The sequence below is a fragment of the Camelus ferus genome, chromosome 7 (assembly GCF_009834535.1).
Source record: "Camelus ferus isolate YT-003-E chromosome 7, BCGSAC_Cfer_1.0, whole genome shotgun sequence".
NCBI lineage: Eukaryota > Metazoa > Chordata > Mammalia > Artiodactyla > Camelidae > Camelus > Camelus ferus.
Window position 1 is genome coordinate 25,352,001 of NC_045702.1, and position 25,089 is coordinate 25,377,089.

The 25,089-nt window shown below is 39.0% G+C and overlaps 1 protein-coding gene across 12 annotated transcripts in view; it reads left to right on the forward strand.

Moving 5' to 3' along the window:
* The window catches only part of CADPS2 (calcium dependent secretion activator 2), a 449,544-nt gene that overhangs the window by 90,223 nt on the left and 334,232 nt on the right, over window positions 1-25,089 (forward strand). For all 12 annotated transcript variants that reach the window (XM_014558520.2, XM_032483595.1, XM_032483594.1 and 9 more), the window contains exon 2: window positions 11,228-11,341. In XM_014558520.2, coding sequence (XP_014414006.2) covers window positions 11,228-11,341 — 114 coding nt within the window. The remainder of the gene's footprint in view (window positions 1-11,227; window positions 11,342-25,089) is intronic.

The window sequence follows — 25,089 nt, forward strand, 5'->3', positions numbered from 1 at the left end:
TATTTGCAAATATTTTCTCTCATTCAGTAGGTTGTCTATTCATTTTGTCGGTGATTTCCTTTGCAATTTAAATAACACGGTAAAAATTAAAGAGAAAATAATAAAAGCAGCAAGGGAAAAACAGTAGTTACATAAAAGGAACTCCCATAAGACTATCAGCTGACTTTGAAATAGAAGTCTGCAGGCCCAAAAGGCGTGGCATTATACATTTAAAGTGATGAAAAGGAAAAACCTACAATCCAGATTGCTCTACCCAGCAAAGCTCTCCTCCAGATTTGATTGCTAGATCAAAAGTTTACAGTCAAGCAAAAGTTAAAAGAGTTCAACACCACCAAACCAGCTTTATAAGAAATGTTAAAGGAACTTCCCCAAGTGAAAAAGAAAAGGCCACAACTGAAAAGGTAAAAATTATGAAAGTGAAAGTCTCATCAGTAATGGCGCTCTCAAATATTGTTATGGTAGCACAAAGTGTTACTAGTTCTGAGGGCCATTTGGTAATCGTTATTCTCCTTCCTTCCTTTACAGAGAGCCATTCTCTTCCATGACATACCTGCTTCAGAAAGAGAGCAAAAACTTCAGACATTTCTTGGGAAAGTAAATTTATATCATGTTTTCATCTTTCACATGAATTATCCCAAGCCACTGACCATCTACTGGAAAAGGCCATTGTGTGGCCTAGAGCTGGTCAGCATGTTTGAGCTTTGAAGCCAGCATGTGTCTGCTGCTAAGCCTGTCCAAATTCTTCGTGATGAATATAAAATCACTGTTTCTTGCAAATGTGGTTTCAGCATAAGGAACTTTGCCATGAAATACCAGATGGTTCTGAGGCACAGAGTTCTTCCTGCTTAAGAGCCATATCATCTGCAAAACAGAATCACTCACACAGCAGCTCAAAGAAATCCTTTGCTGTTTCTTCCAGCCTCAATGAGCCTGGCCATGAACTTATTATTTGGACAACACAGAAGCTATTTGGGAATTCTTTTCTAAGATTGTGTTTGTTCCTTAGTCCCTTACTCAGTTACCCACTGCTAGAGTCTTTTGTCAGTGGTTGTGACAGGATACATTCCTAGAAAAGCAGTAGTGAACACTGATATCCTCTTCCACTCTGGGTTTTCCTCCCCTGTAGATGAATTCATAATCAGCCAACATTGGACTTAGTGGGGAAGGGGCATATAGAGATGACTGGCATTGCTGATAAAGGAGTCTGCACCCTGGTAAGAAGAAAGGCACATTAAGCAAATGATAGATGTGTGTATGAGGTGCAGAAGTGGCACAAAGAGGATGGGATGACTTCATCTGAGGGGAGCAGAAGGAAGATGATTTCTAGGAGGTTTCATCTGCGTTTGTGTTCTCAAAGGCTGGAAGGATATCCCAGGCAGAGAGAACTAAGTGTGTGCAAAGGCTCAGTGATGTGAACAAGAATGATGTGATGATGTTTGGGGGGTAAATGGGAAGGAGAGCTTTCACTCACCACTTGAGTCTGATCAATCACAGGATTGGCTTTGCTCAGCTCTGGTGGTCCTGTGTCTTGACCTGGGTGTGGAGAATGTGGCTTGGGGAGTTTCAGAAGCAACCCCAAGGGCGGCCAGTGGCTAAGAGCATGCCAGCAGATGCACCTGGCTCTGCCCCCAAGTTTCATGCACTAGACCACTTTATTGACTTCTCTGGGTCTTTGTTTCCTCCTATTTGAAATAAGGAACCTACCATATGGGAATTTTAAAATAATCCTTGTAAAGATGTTAGAACTGTGCTTACTATGTAGTAAGTGGTCAATTATTATTAGCTTTTATCACTAAGTATTAAATTGCACATTAAGGGTGGTTAAGGGGAAATCGTACTGTCTCAAAGGGCAGTTCCCTCATGATGTATCTTGACATAATTCCCTAGAGTTATTTGTAGGAAGTCATTGACTACACAGTTTGAATGGTGGCTCATGACAGAGTCTTCTGACTTTGCAGGACTAGAGGGTAGTAAAGCTTGTGCTGGACCGCTTCCTAGACCTGCCTTTTTTTCCATAGACTCCTTCAAGACTCCTTGTTTGGAGAAGCTTATTGATTTTTGTCAGAATTTAATGGAGGAGGGAGGGGCTTTTGATGGTAGTAAGAACTTCTCAGAAAAGCTCCTAAGGTTTGTTTCTCTTTGAATCCTCAACAACCGCCCACCCTACCCCCCCAGTCATCTCTGAATCGCTTGATTATAACAGGCTGCTAAGGCTGTCATTTATGATGGTTGAAACATTAGGGTTCTCTAGAGAAACAAGCTCAATAGGAGATCATGTACATATATACATGCATCATACATATATACAGTATAAAATATGATGTGTTATATATAATATAAGCTATATATATTAATATATATATTGTTATATCATATACATATATGATGTAAAATATGATTTGTTATAGGAATCGGCTCATGCAGTTATGGAGGCTGAAAAGTTCCACAGTCTGCCTTCTGCAAGTTGGAGAACCAGGAAAGCTGGTGGTATAATTCAGTCTGGGTTCAAAGGCCCTGAGAACCGGGGACTCTGATGTCCAATGGCCAGAAAAGATGGACCTATCAGCTCAAAGAGAGAGACAGAGAGAGAGAGAGAGAGGGAATTCACCCTTCCTTAACCTTTTTTTTGTTGTATTCAGCCCTCAATGAATTATGTGATACCTGCCCACATTGCTGAGGGTGGATCTCTTTACTTGCTCTGCTGAATCAAATGCTAATCTCCTCTAGAAACCCTGAGACAGACACACTCAGAAATACTGCTTTACCAGCTACCTGGGCATCCCTTGGCCCAGTCAAGTTGACACACAAAATTAAACATCACAATTGATTTTGCTTTCAATGAGCTTATGGTATTAGTGGGGATCACTAAAATTTACTGTCATAGGTCTGTTTGACTCTAGTGGGTGAAACCAATGCTAATGCAAACAGCAGGTTTTGAGAGGATACTCACCAACATACTTGCCAGTTGCGTCCCTCACCTACCTCTCACCCTGTTCAGGAGCAGGAACCAGTCCTGCGGAATAACTTCTCAGCACTTAGCGTGACTGTCTTTTGTAAGGTGAGGCTGAATGAGGACAGTCAAATAAGAACATGCCAGAGGGCTGGGGGCATGCCTGGGAGGGTAAAAAATGCGGACTGGCGTTCAGGAGACCTAGCTTAGGGTCCCCGTTCTCGGAGCTGCCTGATTTTGTACTGGAACTTCTCAGTTTGTTTTCTCATCCATCACATGGGACTGATAACACCCGCTTCCCTCTCTGAGAATGAAAAACACAAGGCCGATACTTAGGTATTATTGCATTTTGGTCCTTGCTCAGTTTCTCTTCACTCCGTTATATCACAGACTTTGCCACAAGCTGTGTCACGTGGGACCTGCTGCTGTGAGTTTTGCAGGGGTCAGCAAGGCCGTGTTCACTTGTGTCTTCAAGGGACATTTGACCGTCACACTGCATTTCTCTGTACCAGTGCTGTCTCACTGAAGTGTAGTGTGAGCCACATATGTAATTCAGGTTTTTCTAGTAGCTATATTAAGACATTATTAAAATGATGAAGGTTACTTTAATAATTTATTTCACACCATATATCCAAAATATTTTTCAACATGCAACCAACATGCAAATATTGGTGAGATGTTTCATGGTCTCTTGTACAGAGGATTTGAAACCCAGTATGCGTTTTAGACTTAGAGCACGTGCCATTTGGACTAGCCTAACGCCAAGTGCTCAGTAGCCACGTGTGGTGAGTGGCTGTTGTGTCAGACGGCACAGCTCTGGACAGTCTATTACTGATTGTTCATCTGTATCCATCTTAGGATCATTTTTCGTCTGCAGCTTCTGTAGTCGCTGAAGTAGGAGCACCATGTGTTTCTAACGACAGCCCATTAAATGTGCATAATTACTGTTATCACTGTTTCGATGAAGAACTTGAGGCACTGAGGTTAAGTGACTTGTTGAAGACCCTACAAATTGTGGGGGACCCTGAATACAGACAGTAGTCTTAAACCAGAGCCTGGGCTCTTAATTACTCACTCTGCTGCCCTGTTCAGTCCTATAATAACCTTACTAATTAATGAAAAACATGAAGATATCACTGTGGTGGTTTGAGGCATTATTTTAGTATGGGGATTCATGCTGTGAGGTACAATCAGGTTCTCATGCTAAGCAGATTTTATTGTAGTGGGAGGACTTAAACTAGTAAGCAAATACATGCAGGAATTAAACAGCCTCTTATTGAAAAAGTATGGCTCTGAGGGAAACAGAGAATAGTAAGGAGATGGGAAGGAAGGTGGACTTCTAGATGAGGACATTAGTTGAGATTCTGCTCCTGTCACTTACTAGATGTGAAATTAGACAAGATGCTTAACTTCTTTGAGCTTAACTTCCTCATTTATGAAATGATGATAAACGCTTCCTGTGAGATTTAGGAAGATTTAATAAGACATGTGTAAAATGTGCTCAGTGCAGTGCAGCAGGGAAATTTCATAAAATCACGGATTTAACTTTCCTAGTTCCACCAGCAGCAACCCCCCTACCCCGAGACAATGCCCCAGTCATGGCGTGTCATTTTGCTGAGGCTTGAATTCAACTAGGAGGTCAGTGAGAATGTGGATGGAAATAACACACTCGGCAGCTGGAGGAGCCTAGCCGGGGGCCCATTTGTCCATGACGCAGTGAGATTTTCCTGCTCTGTACTCACCCTTTGATATACATTTTATTATAACATATGTTAAGGTAGTATTTGCAAATCTGAGGCTTTTTAATCTCCCGTTTTCAATATTGTGGAACAATAGAATTCAGTCTACCCAGACACTTAGAATCTGGTGTTCACTGTTCACTGGGGCAAATTCGCTGGATAAGGAGTTTTTCATATAACTTAACATACGGAAGGAATATCTTGTTTTGGAATAAATTGAGATAAACCTTACTAGCCAGGGATGGTGGTGCTGTGGCAGTTTCTCCCTGATTGCGTATGTCATTGTGATGTCTACCAGTTAGCATTTGGTTCGGTCACATACTACCAGGGAACCCCCGGTAAGAGTAAGATCAATATGTACAGATATTTGTTTCTCTCTCACATCAAGGAAGCTGGGAGGTGGCGACCTGGGGCTGCACTGGCTGCTCCCCATTTGGGAGGGTCTCAGGCTCTTTTTATTTTGTTCCTTCACTATCTTCATGAGCTAAGCTGATGGTGGCAGCCAGCACATCAAATTCCAGCCAGTGGGAAAAGAGGAAAGAGAACAAAGCAAAGGGTGCTGCTTCAGCTACTTTTTATGGTTTCCAGGAGTCATATACACTTTTGCCTACATCTCATTGGCCTTTACTTAGTCAGTTGACCATGTCCCTTGTCAGGTGAGTCTGGTATTTGCAGTCTTAAATGGGCATATTCAAAATATCCGCGTCTATAAAAGAGAGTAAGAAAAGTTATTTGGATCGGAAATTATTAATAGCAATGCCTCCCACAGGATTTTATAATGTATGAGATGGGCCAGAGCCCCTTTGTTATTCCATTCTGACATCCAGTTTGGGGAGGTCTGTTTCAGAAACGTGCAATTGCCCCAGTGGTTTTCTGTAGATCTTTTTGGCAGAGTGTCCATAGGAAGGGAAAAAGAAAACGGTACCTATCCTGTAGTCTTTTCCTGTTAATATCTTTTTACCATATCTCATTAATGGGTGTTAAAGCTGTGCCTTTGTGCATTTCAGAGACCATCTGTGCCTGGGATAAATCCTTTTACCTCCTGAAAAAACATTTGTTTTTCTGTTCTCTTTAGGGTTTGTGCACACACCAGCACCCACCCTCCTGGAGGTACAGTACCCACTGGTCACCTGCCACTGTGCTGTAGAATCTGACTGTGACCTCCTTTCCTCACCAGGAGATCATGCAGTTCCCACCACGAGTGTTAAGACTCCTGACGGGAACTGCAGGTCAAGGCAGGCTCTGCACGGCAGTGGTTGCCAGGTTCCTGAGTGCACAATGCCTGGTCTCCTGCTGCCGTCAAGACCCTGGCGTAAGTCTTCAGGTGGTCATGACTCGGAATGAAAAGGCGAAAATATAATTTGAACACGAACGAGAAAAAAAAAAAAACTCTTAAGAAACATAAGACATCTCTGAACTCTAGAAGTTAAGTAGTTTTTCTGAGGCCACTATTATTATGGATAAATTATCACTGCCAGCCAAAATTTATAAAACTTCATTTTTACTGTCAGTATTTGAAGTGTTCTTTTGAATAAGAACTAACCTCTTCGTTGTATTTAGATGTTGGCAAGGATATTTATGTTCTAGTCAAGTTTCTGCAATTTAGTTTCATATAAAAAGCTCTTTTAAACTTCCCATTAGATAGTTTTTGCTGGTCAATTTTTTATTTTTGAAAAATATTTTATTCATTCAGTAGTAAATATACTAGTGTGAAGATAATATTTGGGCAAAACTAAAATATAGGCTGAAGAATAAAACCAGCTTCCCTCCGGAATGTTAGTTGATTATGTCAAAACAGGAGGAATACATGTGACAGGTACCCTTAGTCCTTCCTGAGTCATGGACTGATGAAAATTTCTATAGTGACCTGGGTGGAGATTATGGATAGCACCCTATTATGTTAGTGGTACAACAACACTAGGAGAAGTCTTTGGTCACAGGGTGAAGGAATCAGAATTCTACAGACAAGACCGTTAATCACCTGGAACAATGGACCAAATAAATCTCGCCAGGTTGAAACATGGCTTCATGCAGCACATGTAAGGATGTTTCAGAATTTGTGTTGATTATAAGCATGATGTGAGTCAGTTGATGTGAGTCAGTTGATGTGACTGCCAAGAAGAGTTAATTTGTTTTTAGTTTGAATTAATAGACATAGAGTACTTACAATGTGGGAAGTGTTCCTCCCACTTGACTCTGCATTGGCCGCAGGATCCTGGGAGAATCACATCAGTCTGTGCAGTATATTTGAGGAGGGACGTTGCTATTGTAATGAGTTTCATTTGCCTATTAATGACTTTCAAAGTGCCGTCTTATACTTAGTTTTATGTAAATACGTTATATTTAGCTACGTAATGCTGTATTTGTGGACAAACTGGTTAGTACTCCTAGGATGTTGGGAGAATGGATAAAGTTTACTCTGGGAAAGACGCTCAAATAATCTAGTACCTGTCTCCAAGTTCCTGAACTGCTATGTTGAAGAAGAAAAGTAACGTTTAGCCTGTTTGGTCTGAGTATACAACTAGAATGTATGGAACACATAGGGAAGCAGATTTCAATCCTGCATAACTGTGTAAAATTAAAATAGGCTTCATTGTGAGGTGATAGAGGTAGAGTGTGTGTGCGTGTGTGTGTGTGTGTGCAGGTATTAGTTTTAATTGGCTCTAATGGAGAATGAGAGACCACTCGGTATGGATTTTGTAAAGATTACTGCACTGATGAGAATGTTGAGTACCATGAATACTCTTTTCTGACTCTTTTTGTCTAAGTTTGTTTGACATCCTCAACCTTGAAATGTTTTTTAAAAAAGGAAGAGGGAGGAATACAGTCAAGTTCAAATCTTCTACCTGAAAGGAGAAATGAAAAAAAAAAATGTCGATTGGTTTGTTGTCCAGTCTTTCTGCAGGATGATCAGATTTAAATGTGTAAAGTGGCTACTATCACATATTTAAATATAAATTAAGTAAATTTGAGTATATAAAAAGCATCCTGTGATTTAAAACCTAAAATGAGTAATGTGATACCGATTGAAAAATCTTTTTCATCCTTATTTTTCATCTGTCCAGTGTCCGAGGGCCTCCTTCCGTAGTTTGTCCGCATTTGAAAGCAAGTACATATTCTGATTTTGTCCCTTTTCTCTGGGAATGGTGGTTTATTTTACATACTGTTCTATACTGTTTGTTTCCCCAAGATGTTTTGAAGATCTCTTCATATCAGTACGTAAGAGAACTTTGTCATACTTTTTATAAAGCTAACAGTATATGTAATAGTGGTAATATACTATTTGGATGTAGTATGATTTTCTTAGTCCTCCACTTATGAAAAGTTAGGTTGTCTGCATTTCTTTTTGCTACTGTGGGGCTTGAGGGGTAGGGATGGGTCACCGCTACTGTGTGCAGAGGTGAAATTGATTAAAATTCACTGCAGTTTCTGGTCAAACAGTCCCCTGCACGTTGCAAGTCTTTAGAGACTCCAGAGTTGCAAAATCTTTGCATCAGACGGGTACTGTCAATGCAGATGTTGCCTAGGTGGGAGACAGATTTCTGGTGCTTCCTATTCGACCATCTTCCCGGAATCCTGCTCTTATGTAGACTTCATTCATATAAAGAAAAATGCAAAATAACTGAGGCATGCTTTCATGACTTAAGCCATTTCTCTGAATGTATCCACTTTGTCCATTTTTCTGTTGGCTTATTGGTCACGCTTATTTATTTCTAGGATCTATGTGTTTGAAAATTAACTCTTTAGGATATGAGTTGCAATTTTTTTTCTGGTTAGACTTTCTTCCCATTATTTTGTTTATGGTATTTTTTGCCATGCTGAATTTATTTTTAATGTTATTGCTGTTAAATTTATGACTTGTAGATTTTGATTCATGGTTAAAAAGGTCTTTCTCATCCTGGTGTTTAAAGGAATTCTCCCACTTTTCTTCTAATACCTTTAAAGTTTCATCTTTTTACAGTAAAAGTTTTAATTTATTTGGACTAACTGTGTGTGTTATGGTCTAATTTAATTTTTTTTCTGCATGAGTGCTCAGTTATTCTAACACCGTTGATTGAATAGACCATCTTTTACTACCGACTTGAGGTGCTGTAAAGGTATTTTATAGCACATTTCTGGTTGTATTTGGGTCTGTTTTTTGGGTCTATTACATTGGTCTCTATCTGTTGATGTATAATATAGTTTATTTCGATAACACAAATAGCTTTTAGGAAACTGCTTTCTGACTGCTGTCCCCATTGCTAGATTTTAAATTGCCTTTTTTCCTCCCTATCTCCTTTATGTGGAAATGTAACCCTTTCTTCTGTGTACTAATAAAGTCTCTGTTTATTGACTGTTTGTATGTCATTTTAATATGGCTGTCATTTTATGTCTTAAATGCAACTGCAGTATTTCTTATTCATAAAAAATCTGAAGCCTGATACTTAGCCAGGTGCCTCCGGCGTGTTTTGTGAGTGACACCAACATTGTTGGAGCTTCTAAGAAGGTGGTTTGCACAAATCTCCTTTCCTTGATTCATATTCATGAATTTTCCACGCCATAATCATCAAAACACAACTCACTGATACATGGCTAAACTTAACCACTGGCAAGCTAGAAATGACAAAGATTTAGAGGAGTTCTTAAAGAACAAGATGCCTCTGATAGAAGAAAATTGATGAAGATATCCCTAGGTTGGGGGTTTTGGACAATATTTTATTTATCAAATGAGGGAGTTCAAAGAAATGATCTCTAAGGTCCCCTTCAGTTCACTGTCCTCCCCACGTACATTTCCATTTCCATTTCCAACACCATTACCATTACTTTACCTGGATGCTTGGTTTGCAAGTTGAAGCCCTTCTTAACGGATCCCAGGGCTTAGCAACTAAAGTGCCCTCAGCTGTCTCACTGTCAGCAATTGCTGTCCTATTTCCATCTGGCTCCTTTTGTCAACCACGCTTAGAGAGCTAAAGTCATGGGCTTAATTCGCCTTGCTAGTGCACACACACAAAAGACCCCTGCTTTCATTCTCTTCATATTACAGAAATGGAGAGTGTCACAGAGTGGTGATGTTCCTGCTTTTCAGCTTCGTTTAGCTTTCCCCAAAATGAATATAACCCTGGTAAAGAAATGGAATGGTCTTCTCTCTTCCCTGCTCAGGGCAAGGGGTCCTCCACACTGGGGAACAGTGGGACACATCTTTATCAGTCTGCTAGTCCCGGCAGCAGTTTTTTTTTATAAGCTGTCTTGTTTGTTAGGATCCTAAATAAAAACCTATCTTTTGAAAGAGCTTGTCTCTCATATTTGAATGGCATTTTAATCAGCCTTTTGAACCATTTCAAACTTATTTCACATCAGCCTTCTTTTCGAAGCCCAAACAGAGCAGTTTGTGTAGTCTTTCTAATCCTTTAATCATTTTATCCTCAGCGTGTTTCCAAATGCTTCACATCTCTCTGTGGAATCCAGAACTGGGCTGAGTTCTTTAATAGTCTGATGAGGATCGACTGAAATGGAAAGATCACTCCCTTCCTGCTCCTTACATATCTCAGGATTTGTTGTTTTATCTGCAAGACTATATTCTCTCTCCAGTTAAGAATTTAAAAAAAAATATATATATACTTCTGCTTGATCTAATATACCCTACCTCTAGTGAAGCATATGCCTCTGTCGTCAGGGCTGGCTCCGTGGGCATGGGTCTGTGTGGTCACCCTGGGCTCCTGCTTAGAAGGGTCCCATGCTTGGGTTAACACTCTTTTGCCGCTGTCTTGAAATTAATGTTTTCAACAAGGGGCTCCTCGTTCTCACTTTGCACTGAACCCTGCAAATGAAGTAGCTGCCTTTGCTTGTAGTTGATGACTAGAGACCGTGGTTAGTGAGTCCCAGTTCGTGTCTAACCCACCATCAGTAACTGTGGTAGGTAGACCCAGGGTGAGGAAATCTGGCTGTGAAGGTGCACTTCTCTCCCTGATTGACAGCCTTCCCCTAACCTGCTTAAAGATGCGCTCACTGTCCCCCTGTTGCCTTTCCGTTCTCTTTTGGATTTATCTTCTCCTTATCATTCCTTTCATTCCCCTCCTTCCTTATCACTCCTTAGCTCAGGTATGTCTGTTCATGGAATCCAAGCTTTTGGCTTCCAATAGCCATCCCTTTCAGAGGATCCTTTCTCAGGGTCCCTCTGTCTTTCCTATTAGCTTTTGTCCAAGGCTGCTGGTTGTCCACTCACCTAGAGTGCTTGTCCTCTCTGCCTTCTCTGTTGAGCACAGCTGGCAGTTTGGGACAACAGTTTCTCATTCAGATTTTAGAATTTTTCCTATCTCTGCAAGGAGACTGGCCTTGTAGTCATCACAGGAATTCGGTCTGGAGCAGAAAATTTGGATTCCATTGCAATATCGGGTATTCCAGAGTATGTGGGGTAGTGACTTACAAACATTTTAAAATTGACCCATAAATTAATTCTAGATATCAAATCTTAGACGCATAGAGCAAATATAACTTTTAAAAGTCATTACATTTCACGGGTTGGCAAATTTTTCATCTTATTCCCTCTTTTTTTTTGTAGCTTAACAAGCAACAATTACAGTTGCTGAAAGAACGGTTCCAGGCCTTCCTCAATGGGGAAACCCAGATTGTAGCTGATGAAGCATTTTGCAATGCAGTTCGGAGTTACTACGAGGTAAGTTTGAAGAGCTTTGTTTTGGGCATCCTTATGCCTTTAAAATATTTTTTTAAAATGGCTTTCCCATTTTAAGAAGCTCTCTGATGTGATAAGAAGGCTGTGAGTCTGCAGCCTTCCTTGAAAGCACAGTTCTATTTTGCAATTTGAAAACTAATTCTCCAGCCTGGTTTTGAGAGATAAACAGAATTGGAAATTATTCACATCTTTTGAGGAGAAGTAAACTGTATAGAAAAATCTTCTGGCAGTGATTGATATAGCTGAGTAGAGCTATCTGTGGGTCCACGTATCTAATTTATCCTTTTTAATCAGGATAATAATAAGTTGCTATCTCGTGCCATCTTGTGCACTAAACTTTATAATAATTGAGGCCAATAACTAATTTCAGGAGGATAAATTGAATTCTTTTCTTCCTGGAGGAAATAATACTACCAAGACCACCTTTCTCTTTCATCTGATTTTAGTTTGTGACTCATCAGGAATTCTCTGGGGATTTCCCATGAGCCCCAGTTTTCACACAGGGTCATTAACTGCTTCACTGAGTTGCCAGTGGATGTTAAGAGCGTTCCCTTTTTTCCTAAATATTTCAGAGTCATTTGGGGCATGGATTCCTTTCTCTGTGCAGATATTCTACACCTCTCAGCTGAAGAACAACATGCAAGGGTGTATTAGACTAGAAAGCATGAAAACATGGAGATGAAGTGTGTCTGCACTGTGCTGGGGTAGCGAGTCTCTTTGCAAGAATGACAGAGTAACTGGATGTACAGACGGTTGGTTGGATTTGTGATTAATTGACGGTGTATACACATCAGAAGTCCCTTAATGCAGCCTGAGGGAGCTTTATGTTACCCCGGCCATGGCCTGTTGAACAAGATGAAAATGCAGAAGCCTTACCAGATACGTGTATGGCGTGAATCTGGTGGCGATAGTGGATACTGTCTAACTGGACCCTGACTCAGAGTATCTTAACGAGTATAGGGCATTACTTTTCATCTTACAAAACTCAGAGTTGGAATCTTTGAGTCAAAGTCTTGCAAGATGAAATCTTGTCCTGAGTCTTAATAGATGACATGTAACTGCTTATTTTTGCATCATGAAATAAAGATAAAGAAAAGCCGGAAGTCTATGTTCAGGATGAAGGAAATGTGTTCAGGAAAGTAATTTGTGTAAAAAGATATATTAAAAAAAAACCCTTATTTTTGGTTTGGGTAAATGTACATGTTAACAGTAGGAAAACTGGATGAGGAGGGTGTGGGGGCTTTCTGTATTACACGTGCAACTTTTGTGTAAACCTAAAATTACTCCAGAATAAGTATATTCCAAAATAAGTGTTTTTAATAAGTGTATTAAAAATAAGTAAGCATAATATGTTGTTGCTAGTTTAGTAAAAGGCACACTTAAGTTGTATTAATGAGAAAGAATATTGTTCCTCTGATGAAGGAGTATCACCGTTGGTTTCTGAATGCGGATGGTGTTCTGTTCTAGGTGCAAAATGTAAGTGAAAAGATGTGGATAAATTTAGGTTATTTGGTTTGAAATGTGTCATAATACAGGTTGCTTGAAGGAACTGGAGATGTTTAGCCTGGAGACAGATTAGGCTTCTGTGTTGTGTGTGGCCCCAAGAGTAAAACTAGGGCTCACATGGAAACTGAAGTGGGGAAGATTTCAACTGAGTATTGTCGGAGTTTAGTTGCGCTGCCCACATACGGAGTGGGATGGACAGTGAACATCTCTGGCAGCCAGATTCTGGCTCACTTCACAATCATTTGGGAGGCATCTTGCACAAATGCCGATGCTCTGCCTTGGGCCTATGGAGTCAGAATTTCAGAATCTATACTTTGAAAAGTTTTCCAGGTGATTTGCATACAACTGATAGATTGCTGACCAATGGAATTAGGTGATTCCTTGCTGGGATTGTTACAGAAGAGACATAAGAACTGAAGAGGTGTATTCACAATGGGGCTGGAAAACAACTGTGGCCTACTTGGAAGAGTCAGAAAATGTGGATTCACACTGAGCTCAGTTGCTTACCAAATACATAACACCAGGCAAGTCATAGAACTCCTGTGAGTTCCATGTTTCTATTTATGTAATTGGTGGATAGTAATGTTTAATTTAGACTAGGTGACCAAGGGTCTTCTATGCTTTGGGTAGTATTTCCAGCAATTGTTGAGTTGTAAGTCTATATCCAGCTTGTGTTTGTGCAGCTCTGAAAGGTGTTGAGTTTTTATTTTACTGGTAATATGTGTATGAAGTTTACATTTCTGATTCACATTTGGGGAGTTACTATTTCCTGAACACACATTCAGTCCTCAATGTACTCTTGAATGGATAAGTATATTTTGTTGGAAAAATAAGGTTAAAAAATTTGCGTCTCAATTTTTCCCACAAATGTCTCTTCCCTCTGTTTTTTTAGGGTTATGTTTTTGTATACTTTGTTTTAAGTAACAATGCTGGTACTGTCTACTATCATTACCTTTATGTAGTATTTCTTATCGCTTACCAAAAATATCTTTTTTTTTCTTCCAGTGTCTTTGTGGTAAACAGTGCGAATATTACTACCCACAAATAACATAAATAGAAACTGAAGGTCATAGAAGTTCAATAACTTGTCCAGTGTTAAATATTTGGTAAGCGTCTGAGTTCAATGTGAATCCAGATTTTCTGACTTTCACAGTTGCCATTTTGAATACACCTACACTAAGTACTGTGCAAAACACTTCAAAAATGTTTATTCTTTAGAATAAACCTTTTGAGAAGAATTATTCCCATCGTAGAGAGCAGGTTAAGTGACGAGTGCCCAAAGCTGCATAGCTAATTGATCGCAGAGCTAAAACCTCACTCTTCCCACTAAAGCTCATTAAAAACAGATCTTGGGTTCTAGCTAATACCTGTTGAATCAGAGTTCCTGGGGATGGTGCATCTGAACTTTGAACCTGCACCCGGATGATTTTGATTCACTCTATATTTTGAGAAACATGTTGATCTTACAACTTCTAGAAGGTATGTTCCATAAAGGAGCCATTTCAATCCTGGTTATCATCTTATTCCACAAATATAGCGTGTATTTTGTGGCACACAAATGCTTTCAACAAATGCTTGTTGGCTGAGTGGAGGAGTCCTGCAGCATTCATTGCTCCATGTAGAAATTGTGTATTTTGTTCTTTGTTGTTTTCCCCATAATTTTGAAAGTATCACTTCAGTATTGCTGTGGAATTTCTTTTGATTGTGATCTCAATGTCATGGTTTTGTGCTTCCTCAAAGATTGTAGAGGCTTCAGAAGCATAGTTTGGCTTTTTATGTTCTTTCTAACATAGAATTCTATGATTTTATGATGTGTGGGGGGTTCGATATTTTAGTCTGTTTTCTCAGCAGTGTTACATGTTTGCTGTACACAGATGCTTTCCACAATTCAACAGTGGTGATTTTCTAATTTATTGGATTTTTTTGTAGCCATTAGCTATGATGGACATTTCTAACTATGGATATGTATATGAAAAACACTGGTACGTGTGTATCATCAATTAAATGAAAAGTGCATCTTCATACCCAGAGCTTATAAGTTCCCCAAAGTCTGGTTGCTACTAATTTTATTTTTAGATTCATAAATGCTATTCCTTTAATGATTTTATGAATAGTCTTTTCCATCTTGGTTGTATGTGTATATTTTTTATAGACAATTTAAAGAGTTATCTGTCTCTTCTTAAGTCAGTTGTACCTTTGGATATTTGGTTTACTTTACCTCTCTTTAACACCTGAAGTCTTAGTTTGCTACTTCAAGATATTTATTTTTTTTCCACATTTGACCGAAAGCAGTTCTTCAAAGTACATTGATTATTTTAAAAGGTAAATAATTTCTTTCAACTAGATCGGGACTGGATTGAATCCTTCTGGGTTTTGAATATGTGGTGCCCTCTTTATATATCTATATCTATGTCAGTATTAAGTATTTACCATGAATACTATTCAATATGTTATACAGAAGCATATACTGTGAAGGTAATTTTTATATGACACTGCAATTTCTATCTCATCCTTTTCTACAAGATGTATTACCTTTGGTTTAAATATTGGTCTATAAAAGAAGAATAATAAAGAAGAAATCTGTTTTTGAAATTACGTCAGTATTTTTCCTCATGAAGTTAGCATAATTAGGGAAAAAATGGACCCAAGTATCTCAAACACCTAAGTAGGCAGACAGGATGAGAAAGAAACCAGCCCAGGAAAAGAAGAAAGAAATGGCAGATAGCATACATAGCTACTTAATAGAAGTTAGCAGTTATAATCTTGATTAATTTTTGGCTGCTAATTGCTGTTAGATTCTGCAGTGCCTTCATCTTGTTTTTTCTATCATTGAACTTTTCTTTTTTTCCCTTCAAGCCTTTTTTCCCCTCTTCTAAGTAACTCACTGTCCAGAGGGAGACATAAAATGGACAGTAGTTCTACAAGTATTCGCTTTTTCTTTCTAGCCATATCTTTATTGCTTGTTTTGTTTTTCAGTTTAGGAGACGTCAGCCGATTCTGTGGGTGGGTAAACATAAGTTGATTGTAATGTTACTTTCCAAGTTGTTCTTCCCATCAGATATTGGATTGTGTTCTCCAAAATTCAGGTGGACGTCATCCAAACAGAACCAAAGACAGTGTGATTTATAACAGATAAAGGTGGCAAAGAAAATGGCCTTCCTCTTGGATATTTCCAAAAGACAGACTATAGTTGCTTACTAGCTGTTTTCAGCACAACAAACATTTAAGTTCTGTTACTGCACAAAAAATGGACATTGGAGTCCTTTTCTTGCTTTTTTTGTGGGTTAGCTTTGTTCATGTGTGTTTTTTGTATTACTTCCATTTGTTTATGGTCTTTTCTGGTTCCAGAGAATGGATAAGAGCTAGAGGTTTTTAATCTTTAAAAAAAATTACCAAAGAAATTTTACAGGTCTTGCTGCCACCATCACCACCACAACTATTTGCTTTTCAGATTTCCTAATTGTGTAATGATACAAATGAGAATTCAATAACAAAAAATTGTTTTCAGTGTTAATTTATAAATTTCATGTTAAAGGAAAAATTACTCATTTTCATCTGAAAATCGTGAGCTCAAATTTTGGCCCTTTTATTACATACTTTTATTTAACATGCATTATTCTGGAATTTGGCACTTTGATATTACATTATGAACACTTTAATAGAAGTATAAAATGACTGTTAGAGAATTTTAAAAACATTAAAGAGGCAAAGCTTCTGTACTCCTGAAGCTTCTCTGAAAATAAAATATTAATTATTAAAGAGGAAAATAAATAGCCCCTAAAATTCCAATACCTATAGACAACTCTTAAACAGTTTGTTGTCTCTCTTTTGTATATATGAAATTGGAATGATTTTAATTTTTTTACATATGTCATGAGCATTCTTTAATATTAAATATTCTCCATGATATATTTTTATGTTTATGTTTTTAAGAAGCTGTAATAGACCATTGCATGCGTAAATCTAAATTTGTTCAATTTCTTTCTTATTTTTAGATACTTAAGTTTTCTCCATTTTAAGCTGTTAAGTGCTGAGATGATCATTTATATTCTTAAATAGGTTCATCTTTGATAATGTCTGCAAGTGGTCTGACTGGATGTTTAAACTCTTCATAGAGATTACCAAATTGCCCTCAAAACTAGTAATATGTGAGAGTGCCATTCTTTTCCTTCACACTTGGATTTATCATAAAATAAATCCCAACAGATAGGTTCACTTGTTTTTATTTTGCTGTTAGTGAAGTTTTACATTTCCATACTGGTCATTCATATTTCTTTCCTTGTGAATTACCTGTTCATGTCCCTTGTCCATTTTTCCATTTGGATGTTCATCTTTTAAATACTGATTTATGAGTATTCTTCATAAAGTAAGATGACTATCAACCCCTCATTATGCCACAATTATTTTCTTTCTTTCTTTTTTTTTCTTGTGTTTTGCATTTTTCTGTTTCCTTGCCTCTGATACTCATTCATTTCCTGTTCTGGTAAAAGGAAAGTACATGTTCTCATTCCTAGTAGAGATTGTCCCCCCCCATTTCAATTCCTTTGGATTTTATTTTCTTGTTTGTGAATTGTTTGTGACAGTGATTTGCATCATGCTTCTCCCTCCCTCCTCATTCCAGCTACTACCCTTCTAGGATTAGTAGCTCTGTGAGTAGAGTGTGTTGATGGAACTCAAGTCTTTGCTGTGGACCTGTGTCCCCATCTGTTGAAGGGGGGAGTCAATTTCTAAAGCTCCCTCGAATCGCACAGGCCTCTGAGAGTTCATTTGTTTCTTTACATTTCTTCTTTTTCTCACTTGTGTGCTCTCACATCTACAAAATGTAAAGAAAAAAAAAAAAAAAAGGCATGGCTTGATATGGTAGCTCCAGGACAAATCTCCAGGCCATGGTGTTTGAATTTTTATACACATTTGTGTTGGAAAAAAAAAAATCTGTGTATCTTAGTTCTTAGTCCAGAACACCAGGGAACTTGACTTCGGTTGTCAGCTGCTACGCGAGGAAATTGGGACTCTCTGCTTCACCTTCCCACCGCCAGCAGTCAGTTTGGTATCGTTCCTTTTCTTCTGCCTGCCTTCTTTCTCTGACATTATATCCTGACCCTTTAATATTGATTTAAGAGATAAGTGCAGTTGTTTAATGGTTGGTTTGTGAAAACTGGGAGTCTTTTAAGGATTTTTTGCTTTGTTTTATGTAATTACCTACTTTTTTAGAATTAATAGGCATCACCCAAGTGTTACTTACTCTTGTGGAGGAGAGGGACTGGGCAGATCTGCATCGAAATATTTTGATATCAATTTCTTGATATCACTTTGGGATGGAAAGATTTACTTTTCATATTCTAAGGGATGTTTGACCTGTCAAAATCGCTTGTAAACTTTGAAATAATATCACAGAAAAGACTTTTTTTTTCATAGTGAATTGATGATTGCTAAGTAAACCAAGATTGGCAGCCTGTGGCAGGAGGGTATCAAAAAAGGTCAGCACATTCATAGATGAAATCCAGTCACCAGTAATGAGAAGTGAGGTTTTAAATTTTCGTTGAGCTCTGCGGTCACATTATATTTGTTGTTTTTGGTATTAGCCATTTTATTTCACATCACATTTTCTTAAACCCAAAGGATGGCATTTTAAATTAAGTATTCTGTAAGAATCCAGAAAATGTGTTTTCATGTCTGAGATTCCTGTTTCTATTTAGGGTAGTTTTCTTTATGCTGCCTGTCAGTGTGTCTTGTAGACATGACTGCTTTCTTGATGCTGTCCATTTTGTGAAGACCTGACCCACAGATTGTAGAATTTTGTTACTTGCGAGAGCTGGGCAAATCTTGTTTAAGCATTTCTCTCCTTTTTTCATGTATTTTTAGAAGAACCTTTACATTGTGAGTTTTTGAAGCACATGGAGCAAATATGTGGCAGAGGGCATGGTTAGTCCTTTCTCTGTTGACTTAATCTTTTCTTCTGCACCTGCATTCTTCATAAAAGGGTATTGTATCTCTACAGTGGGTCGTGGGTGAGTAGACTTGGTGCAGATTTCCAGTTTGGCCAGTGATATGGAAGTTTAGCCCCAGCCATGTAGCTACAAGGAATTCAGGAAGTCTGTGAACTCGGATGGGAAAACATTGCATCTTTATTTTCACTACCCTCTAACTGAAGTTTAGCATTAACATTATGAATGTGGACAACAAACCACGGTGGTACTAGCAGTATTTATTGGCTTTATCACCAGCAAAATGCATATATTTTTGTATCATGTATTTTATTGCAGCTGTCTTGAAATATTGCCTATGTTCATGAACTACACTGAAACTAGTACTTTGAAATCCCTTATTATATCTTGTTTATGAGTTCTTAAGGATGCACACAAATTGCTATAGCACAAATTTGTTTTTAAAAATATTTTTATAACTGCAGTAAAACTGCTTTCCTTCATGATCCTACTAATTTAATTCTGTGCATTTAAAAGCATTATCCTGAGAAGGGATCCAAAGACTTTACCAAAATGCCAAAAGGTTCATGCTGTAAAAATGGGTAGTTGTCTCTGACTTCAGGGCTTGTGAAGGCTTCATCATAGATGAAACAGTTTAAATACAGAGGGAAAACAGACAAAAAAAATTTTTTTTGCTTCTATCTGATTTGGAATTCCAGATCTAACACCTTTCATCTGCGTGACCCCTTGAAACTTAATCTTGCTGCACTCTGCTTTCTGCACCTGTAAAACAAATACTAATGTACATATTTCCCAGGATCATTGCTTACAACAATTAATGAATTTAAATTGCTAAGACAGTGTTAAATGTGAGCTGCTATTATCATCATTATCATTATTATTATTACTATTACTATAATTATGTGAAGCATTGCTGTCCCAAAAATATCTGCTATTTTTTTGCACAATTAAGCACTTAATTTGTATTGTCATGTGTACTGCTTTTTAATAATTATAAGCTCTTTCAGAGTAGGAAGCCATGGATTATACAGTTCTGAACATAGACACTAAATTAAGTAATAGGTTTTTTTTTGTTAAATAACTCATCTAATTAAATAAACATTTCTTTAAGTGCTAATCAGTCCTGCCTCATACTCTGGAAATATAAAGATGAATAAGGCAAGATTCCTGACTTCAGAGTATACATTCTTTTGGGAGAGACAGATGTGTAAACAGTTGACTGTTAAGTCACTCTGGCTAACTTTACTGGCTTGGAGTTGGGGTCCATGTCACTGAGACCATGTCACTCTTTTAATGTTTTCTCTCTTGAGTTGAGCAAACCTAGAAGCCTTGAATGTGCTGGTACCTATCTCAAAGTGGAAATACGGTGTATGTAGAAACTGACATTATGTAGATTTCTTATGAAGCTGTGAAAATTAAGTGAGTAAGCATGTTGATTTACCACAATGCTTGGTGCATATAATGTTTCAAATGCTAACTTTTCAGTTGAACTCTAGGAAACTGCCAATATCTGACTGCATTAGATCTCCTAAAAGTAAGCCTCCTATGGATAAACCTTAATCATTTTCTAAGCAGCATAATTAGTTCTACTTGCTATCTCCCATGGGTGGTTTTGTGTGGCAGTAATCTTATGAACACCTAGTTATCACTCAGAATATAGGTGGTTCACTTTTGGGGACATGACAGGTGGCAGATCCTTTTTAGGGGCATACTAGCACATCCCACACATCCCCCATGTATATCCCTGTGTGGCATACCATCATACACACTTAAAGAATACTTTAAACTTTATTTACTGTCAGAGTATATTTAAGAATATTCATTTTTAACAGCATTAATACTGATTTTATGAGTTTTTAATTTTGTTTCCAAAAGTTTGGCATGCATACTCTCTCAAATCACATTTAGATAGTAAAACTAACACTGTTGTGGGGGAGGGTATAGCTCAGTGGTAGAACGTGTGCTTAGCATGCACGAGGTTCTGGATTCAGTCCCCAGTACCTCCGTTAAAATAAATAAATACATAATCTAATTCCCACCCCCCCCAAATAACCCTAACACTGTTACATTTAATTTAATGAGGTGATGTGTTTTCACCACGGCACATATTTACTGTCTTTAAAAAAGTTTACTCTAGAGTGTCTTACTAAGTCGGACGGACCCCTTCAGTGTGACACCCATGTTTGTTTTGTTTTACTCAGCCAGCATTTGAGTGTCTGCTGATTATGGGGACTTCGAGTAGCCCAGGGCTCCAAAGTTAAGGGGAAATCATGAAGTGTTTAATTCAAGCAGAATGCTGAAGAAGTATTATTTTAGTAATTGTACTTTCCTATTGCAGGAACTTTCTGTGAGCATGTTCCTTCCGTGTTGAGATGGTTTATACATGCTTTTCTTTTTTTTAATTACAGCAAATAGTTGTAGAGAGGAAATTTTTCTTTTCCCAATGGCCTTTAATCTCTACATGTTTTGATGAAACAGTGATGATTTTCTGCTTTTGTGATTTTTTTGGTCACCTTGGAATATATTTACTCCTTTATACACTGCTGAGATTTGAGATTTTAGCTTGACTACTGCGTTCTCTGTTCTAAAAATGTCTATGTCACACAGAGGAATTTAATTCCCTTCCCAGCTTACCTTCACTTCTTATGAAATTATATGCACATCTGATGGTGTAGCAGGGATGGAAGGTTTTGAACCAGTGATGATTACAGATGGACATGCAGGGTCCTTCAAAAGGTAAGGTATTAAATACACCTAACCTGCCTTCCATGCGTGTTGGGAAGAAAAAGGAGACCAGCCTTCCCTCTTTCTCTCTGTCCCCTGTGGGCTGTTTTTCAAATTGGCTCCATTTCCTGCTCTGGTGCACTCACAGGTGATGTGCATGGTGTGAACTTGGCCCCCCTTCTTTCCTTAGCAGGACAGTCAGAGAAAGTAGGTGGTTTGAGCAAGCTCTGGAGCAAAGAGGAAGGGCTGCGTTGGGGGACTGCCAACTTGCTCCCCCCTTGCAGAGCTCCACCTGCCAGTCAGGCTGGGCCCCTCAGCCTCCCACTCCCTTCTCCCTCCCCTCCCCGTCCCCATCTTTCATCCTTTCCCTTCTTCCTTCTCCCCCACCTCCTTCTCTCCCTCTTTGTGGCGCTCTCAAGAGAGTCAGGCTGGGCCCTTGGGAACCTCTGAAGTGACTGGTGGCAGAAGTCGCCTCCTCTCACACATGAACCCTGGCTTGCCCGAGGCCATCAGGGATTGACATTTGGCTTTTCCTTTACTTGGCTCTTCAAAATTGTGTACATGTCTAATGGCAGAAGGTGGCAGTCCTTGCAAATTTTATTATTGACGTAATAAGTGGCAGGTGGTTATTGTCGTAAATGCAGCAGGACTGGAGAAAGCAGGATTGAGTCCACCATGACCTTAGATTGTCGGCCAGTTTCCCCCTGGCTGAGAAATGGGTTCATTTCGTCATTTCCACTCACTGTTACACCAAACCGGCTGAGAAGAGTTCTTGACGGCCCCGTTGTCTCTGAGAGGAAGGCAGTGCCCACTGCTTCATCTTATCTGCTCCACAGTGTTTCCTCCTTCCTCTAAGTGTCGGGTTGTGATGATGGCATTATACACGGACCTGTTTCGTCAGCTCCTTGCCAACCCTCACACCTTTATGTCTTAGTCCATTTGTTACCGAGTCTGAGCTCATCCTGCTTGCAACACGACAGGCCAATAAATCAGGAGATGAGGTGTTGGGGTAAAGAATAAAAACTTTATTATTCAGAAAGCCGGCAGACCGAGAAGATGGCAGATTAATGTCCCAGAGACCCATCTTATGCAAGTCAGAATTCAGGCTCCTTTTAAACTAAAAAGGGGAGGGGGTGTGTTTGGTTGTTGCAAACTTCTTGGTGTCAGAATCCTTTGTTCTTGCAGCTGTCCACGTACGTCAGGTCAGAGTGTCCTTGCAAACCCTCCAATAAGACAAATACTGTTTTCTCTTCTGCAACTTTTTATCTTTATATGGGTGGGAAAGTATTATACTCTTAAAGGTCAGAGCCTTGAGAACAGGCTATCCTGTATATTTCAGGCTATAGGCAACATTCTTTTAGAAAAGGTTCAAAACCAGCATGACTAAGCACAGGAAACAGAGCACAGGGTTAAAGACAAAGGAACAGATCTAATATGGAGTCAGATTTGTTCTTCCCTATTACACATTCAGGCTGCTCTACCAAATCATCAGACTATAGATGACTTCTTATACACAGCAGAAGTTTCTCACAGTTCTGGGTCCTAGGAAGTCCAGAGTCGTGGTTCTGGCAGATTCAGTGTGGTGGCTGGCAAGGACCTACTTCCTGGTTCACAGATGGTGCCTTCCCATGGTGTCCTGACATGATGGTTGGGTTTGGGAGCCCTGTGGAGTCTCTTATAAGAGCACCAATCCCATTCATGAGGGCTCCCTGGTTCCATGCTCCAAGTGACTGTCCCTAGTCCCCCTCCCTCCTCTCTCCCTTCTCCCACCTCCTCTCACTCTCTCTTCCCCCACCCTCCTCTATCCTCCCGCTCCCCCTCCTACTCTTCCCTCTCCTCCCTTCTTCCCTCTCCTCCCTTCTTCCATCCTTCTTTTCCCCTCCCTTCCCTCCTTTCCTTCTCCCCTTGCTCCCTCCCATGATATTTCCAACGCAAACATTTTCTACCCTTAGAGGAATGTAATGAAGAATGTTGATATGAAGTTTTGAGTAGTCAGATTGAAAGGTAATGGTTGAATTGTGTAATAGGAGTCACATAAAATACACATATTAGGTTTCTACTTAGTAAACTCTAAATATGTAGGGTTTTTTTTTTTTTAAGTAAAGAATGGGGGTTTTCTACTGTTGTGCTGAGAAAAGTAGTATTTTCTGCCCAGTAATTTTACTATGTGGGGAAAATGATTATGCCCTCTCCAGGGTACATTCTTAAATTTAAGCTCTACTAGCCAAAAGATGGAAGGATTGGAAAGATTTTGGTTGCTAAATGTTGTATAAGAAGATTTTTCTACAGTAGACTGTTGTTTCCTCTCACTAATCTTAAAGCCCTTCATTATTACTATTGACTTTGGTGTATGAAAGAAAGTTAGTTATTACCTTTTCACTTCCAGAGTAACTTCCAGGTGGAAAATCTAAGGAGTATTATCTGTAAGCCGTTTGTAGCCAATGTTCTTTGGGAGAAAAAGGTTCTGTTGCTTTTTGACTGTTAATATGCCATACAATTTTTGTAAAAAGTTTTACATGATCTTATCCACTTAATATTTTGTTTATTCAAAACTTTAAAAAACTCATCCACAAGAGCTATTTATGGTCTGTTTTTTCATGTCTTTTTACCTTCAATTTATACATTTTTGAAGTTGCCAGACTATTCAGGCATTGCTACTAAATATCTGTCATTCTTGCTTGTTTGGTGGGACCAAACTGAGAAGAGGAGAAAACTTCTTAATTGGGGTCTGACAAGCCTATTTGGAAAATTTAGGCAAAGTGGTAAAAAATCATCGATGATGCCAAGTAGAAGAATATGATGGAATCAGTCACTTCCTGAATTCAGAAGTATGACTGTACAGGGTAGAAAATGTTAGGAGAGATTATTTTGCACTACAAAAGGAGTTTTTGTTTTGGCAAAATCTTCTAATACAGTGAAAAGCATGTTCGTATTCCAAGCAAAGACTAAACTCCATTTTACTTCCTTTAGACACTTAAGTGATTACAAATAGACTCATACCACTTCCGGTCAGGTTTTGCCCCCAAAACGAGTTTGCTGCAGACTTAGGGGGAAAAAAAATTCTTAGGAATTTTCATGTTGACTTCTGTGTAAAAGATTATGGTTCCTAGTAAAGTCTAGGGGGACACAGCCATACGTTGCTGGTGATGTTTCTGTTAGGGCCAGGGTACTTTACTAAGAGCACACCATGTGGGTCTTTTCCTTTGGAGCTTTGCACTGTGGTTGGTGTTTATAGTTGTGTAACTTGCTTTCTTACTTTTATAGATTATGTGAGTTTTTAAGGCTTATACTATGGAGAATTTTGACCCCAGCAGAATGAGGGTAGCTGGCTTTGTCTGGAGGAAGGGAGCTCTTCCTTTAGATCTTGGACCAAAACTACCCTCCAGACCTTACTCAAAGGAGCATGAACTCAGTTGGAACTGCAGGTGGCTATGCAGGTAGCCTTGTACACAGGCCTGGAATGACACTGGTATTTGCCTAGGGGTTTGTATATGGAAGAGGACCTTCATGACTTTTAGGTGTAGGCAGCACAATGTCTGCTGCTTTGAAATGGCA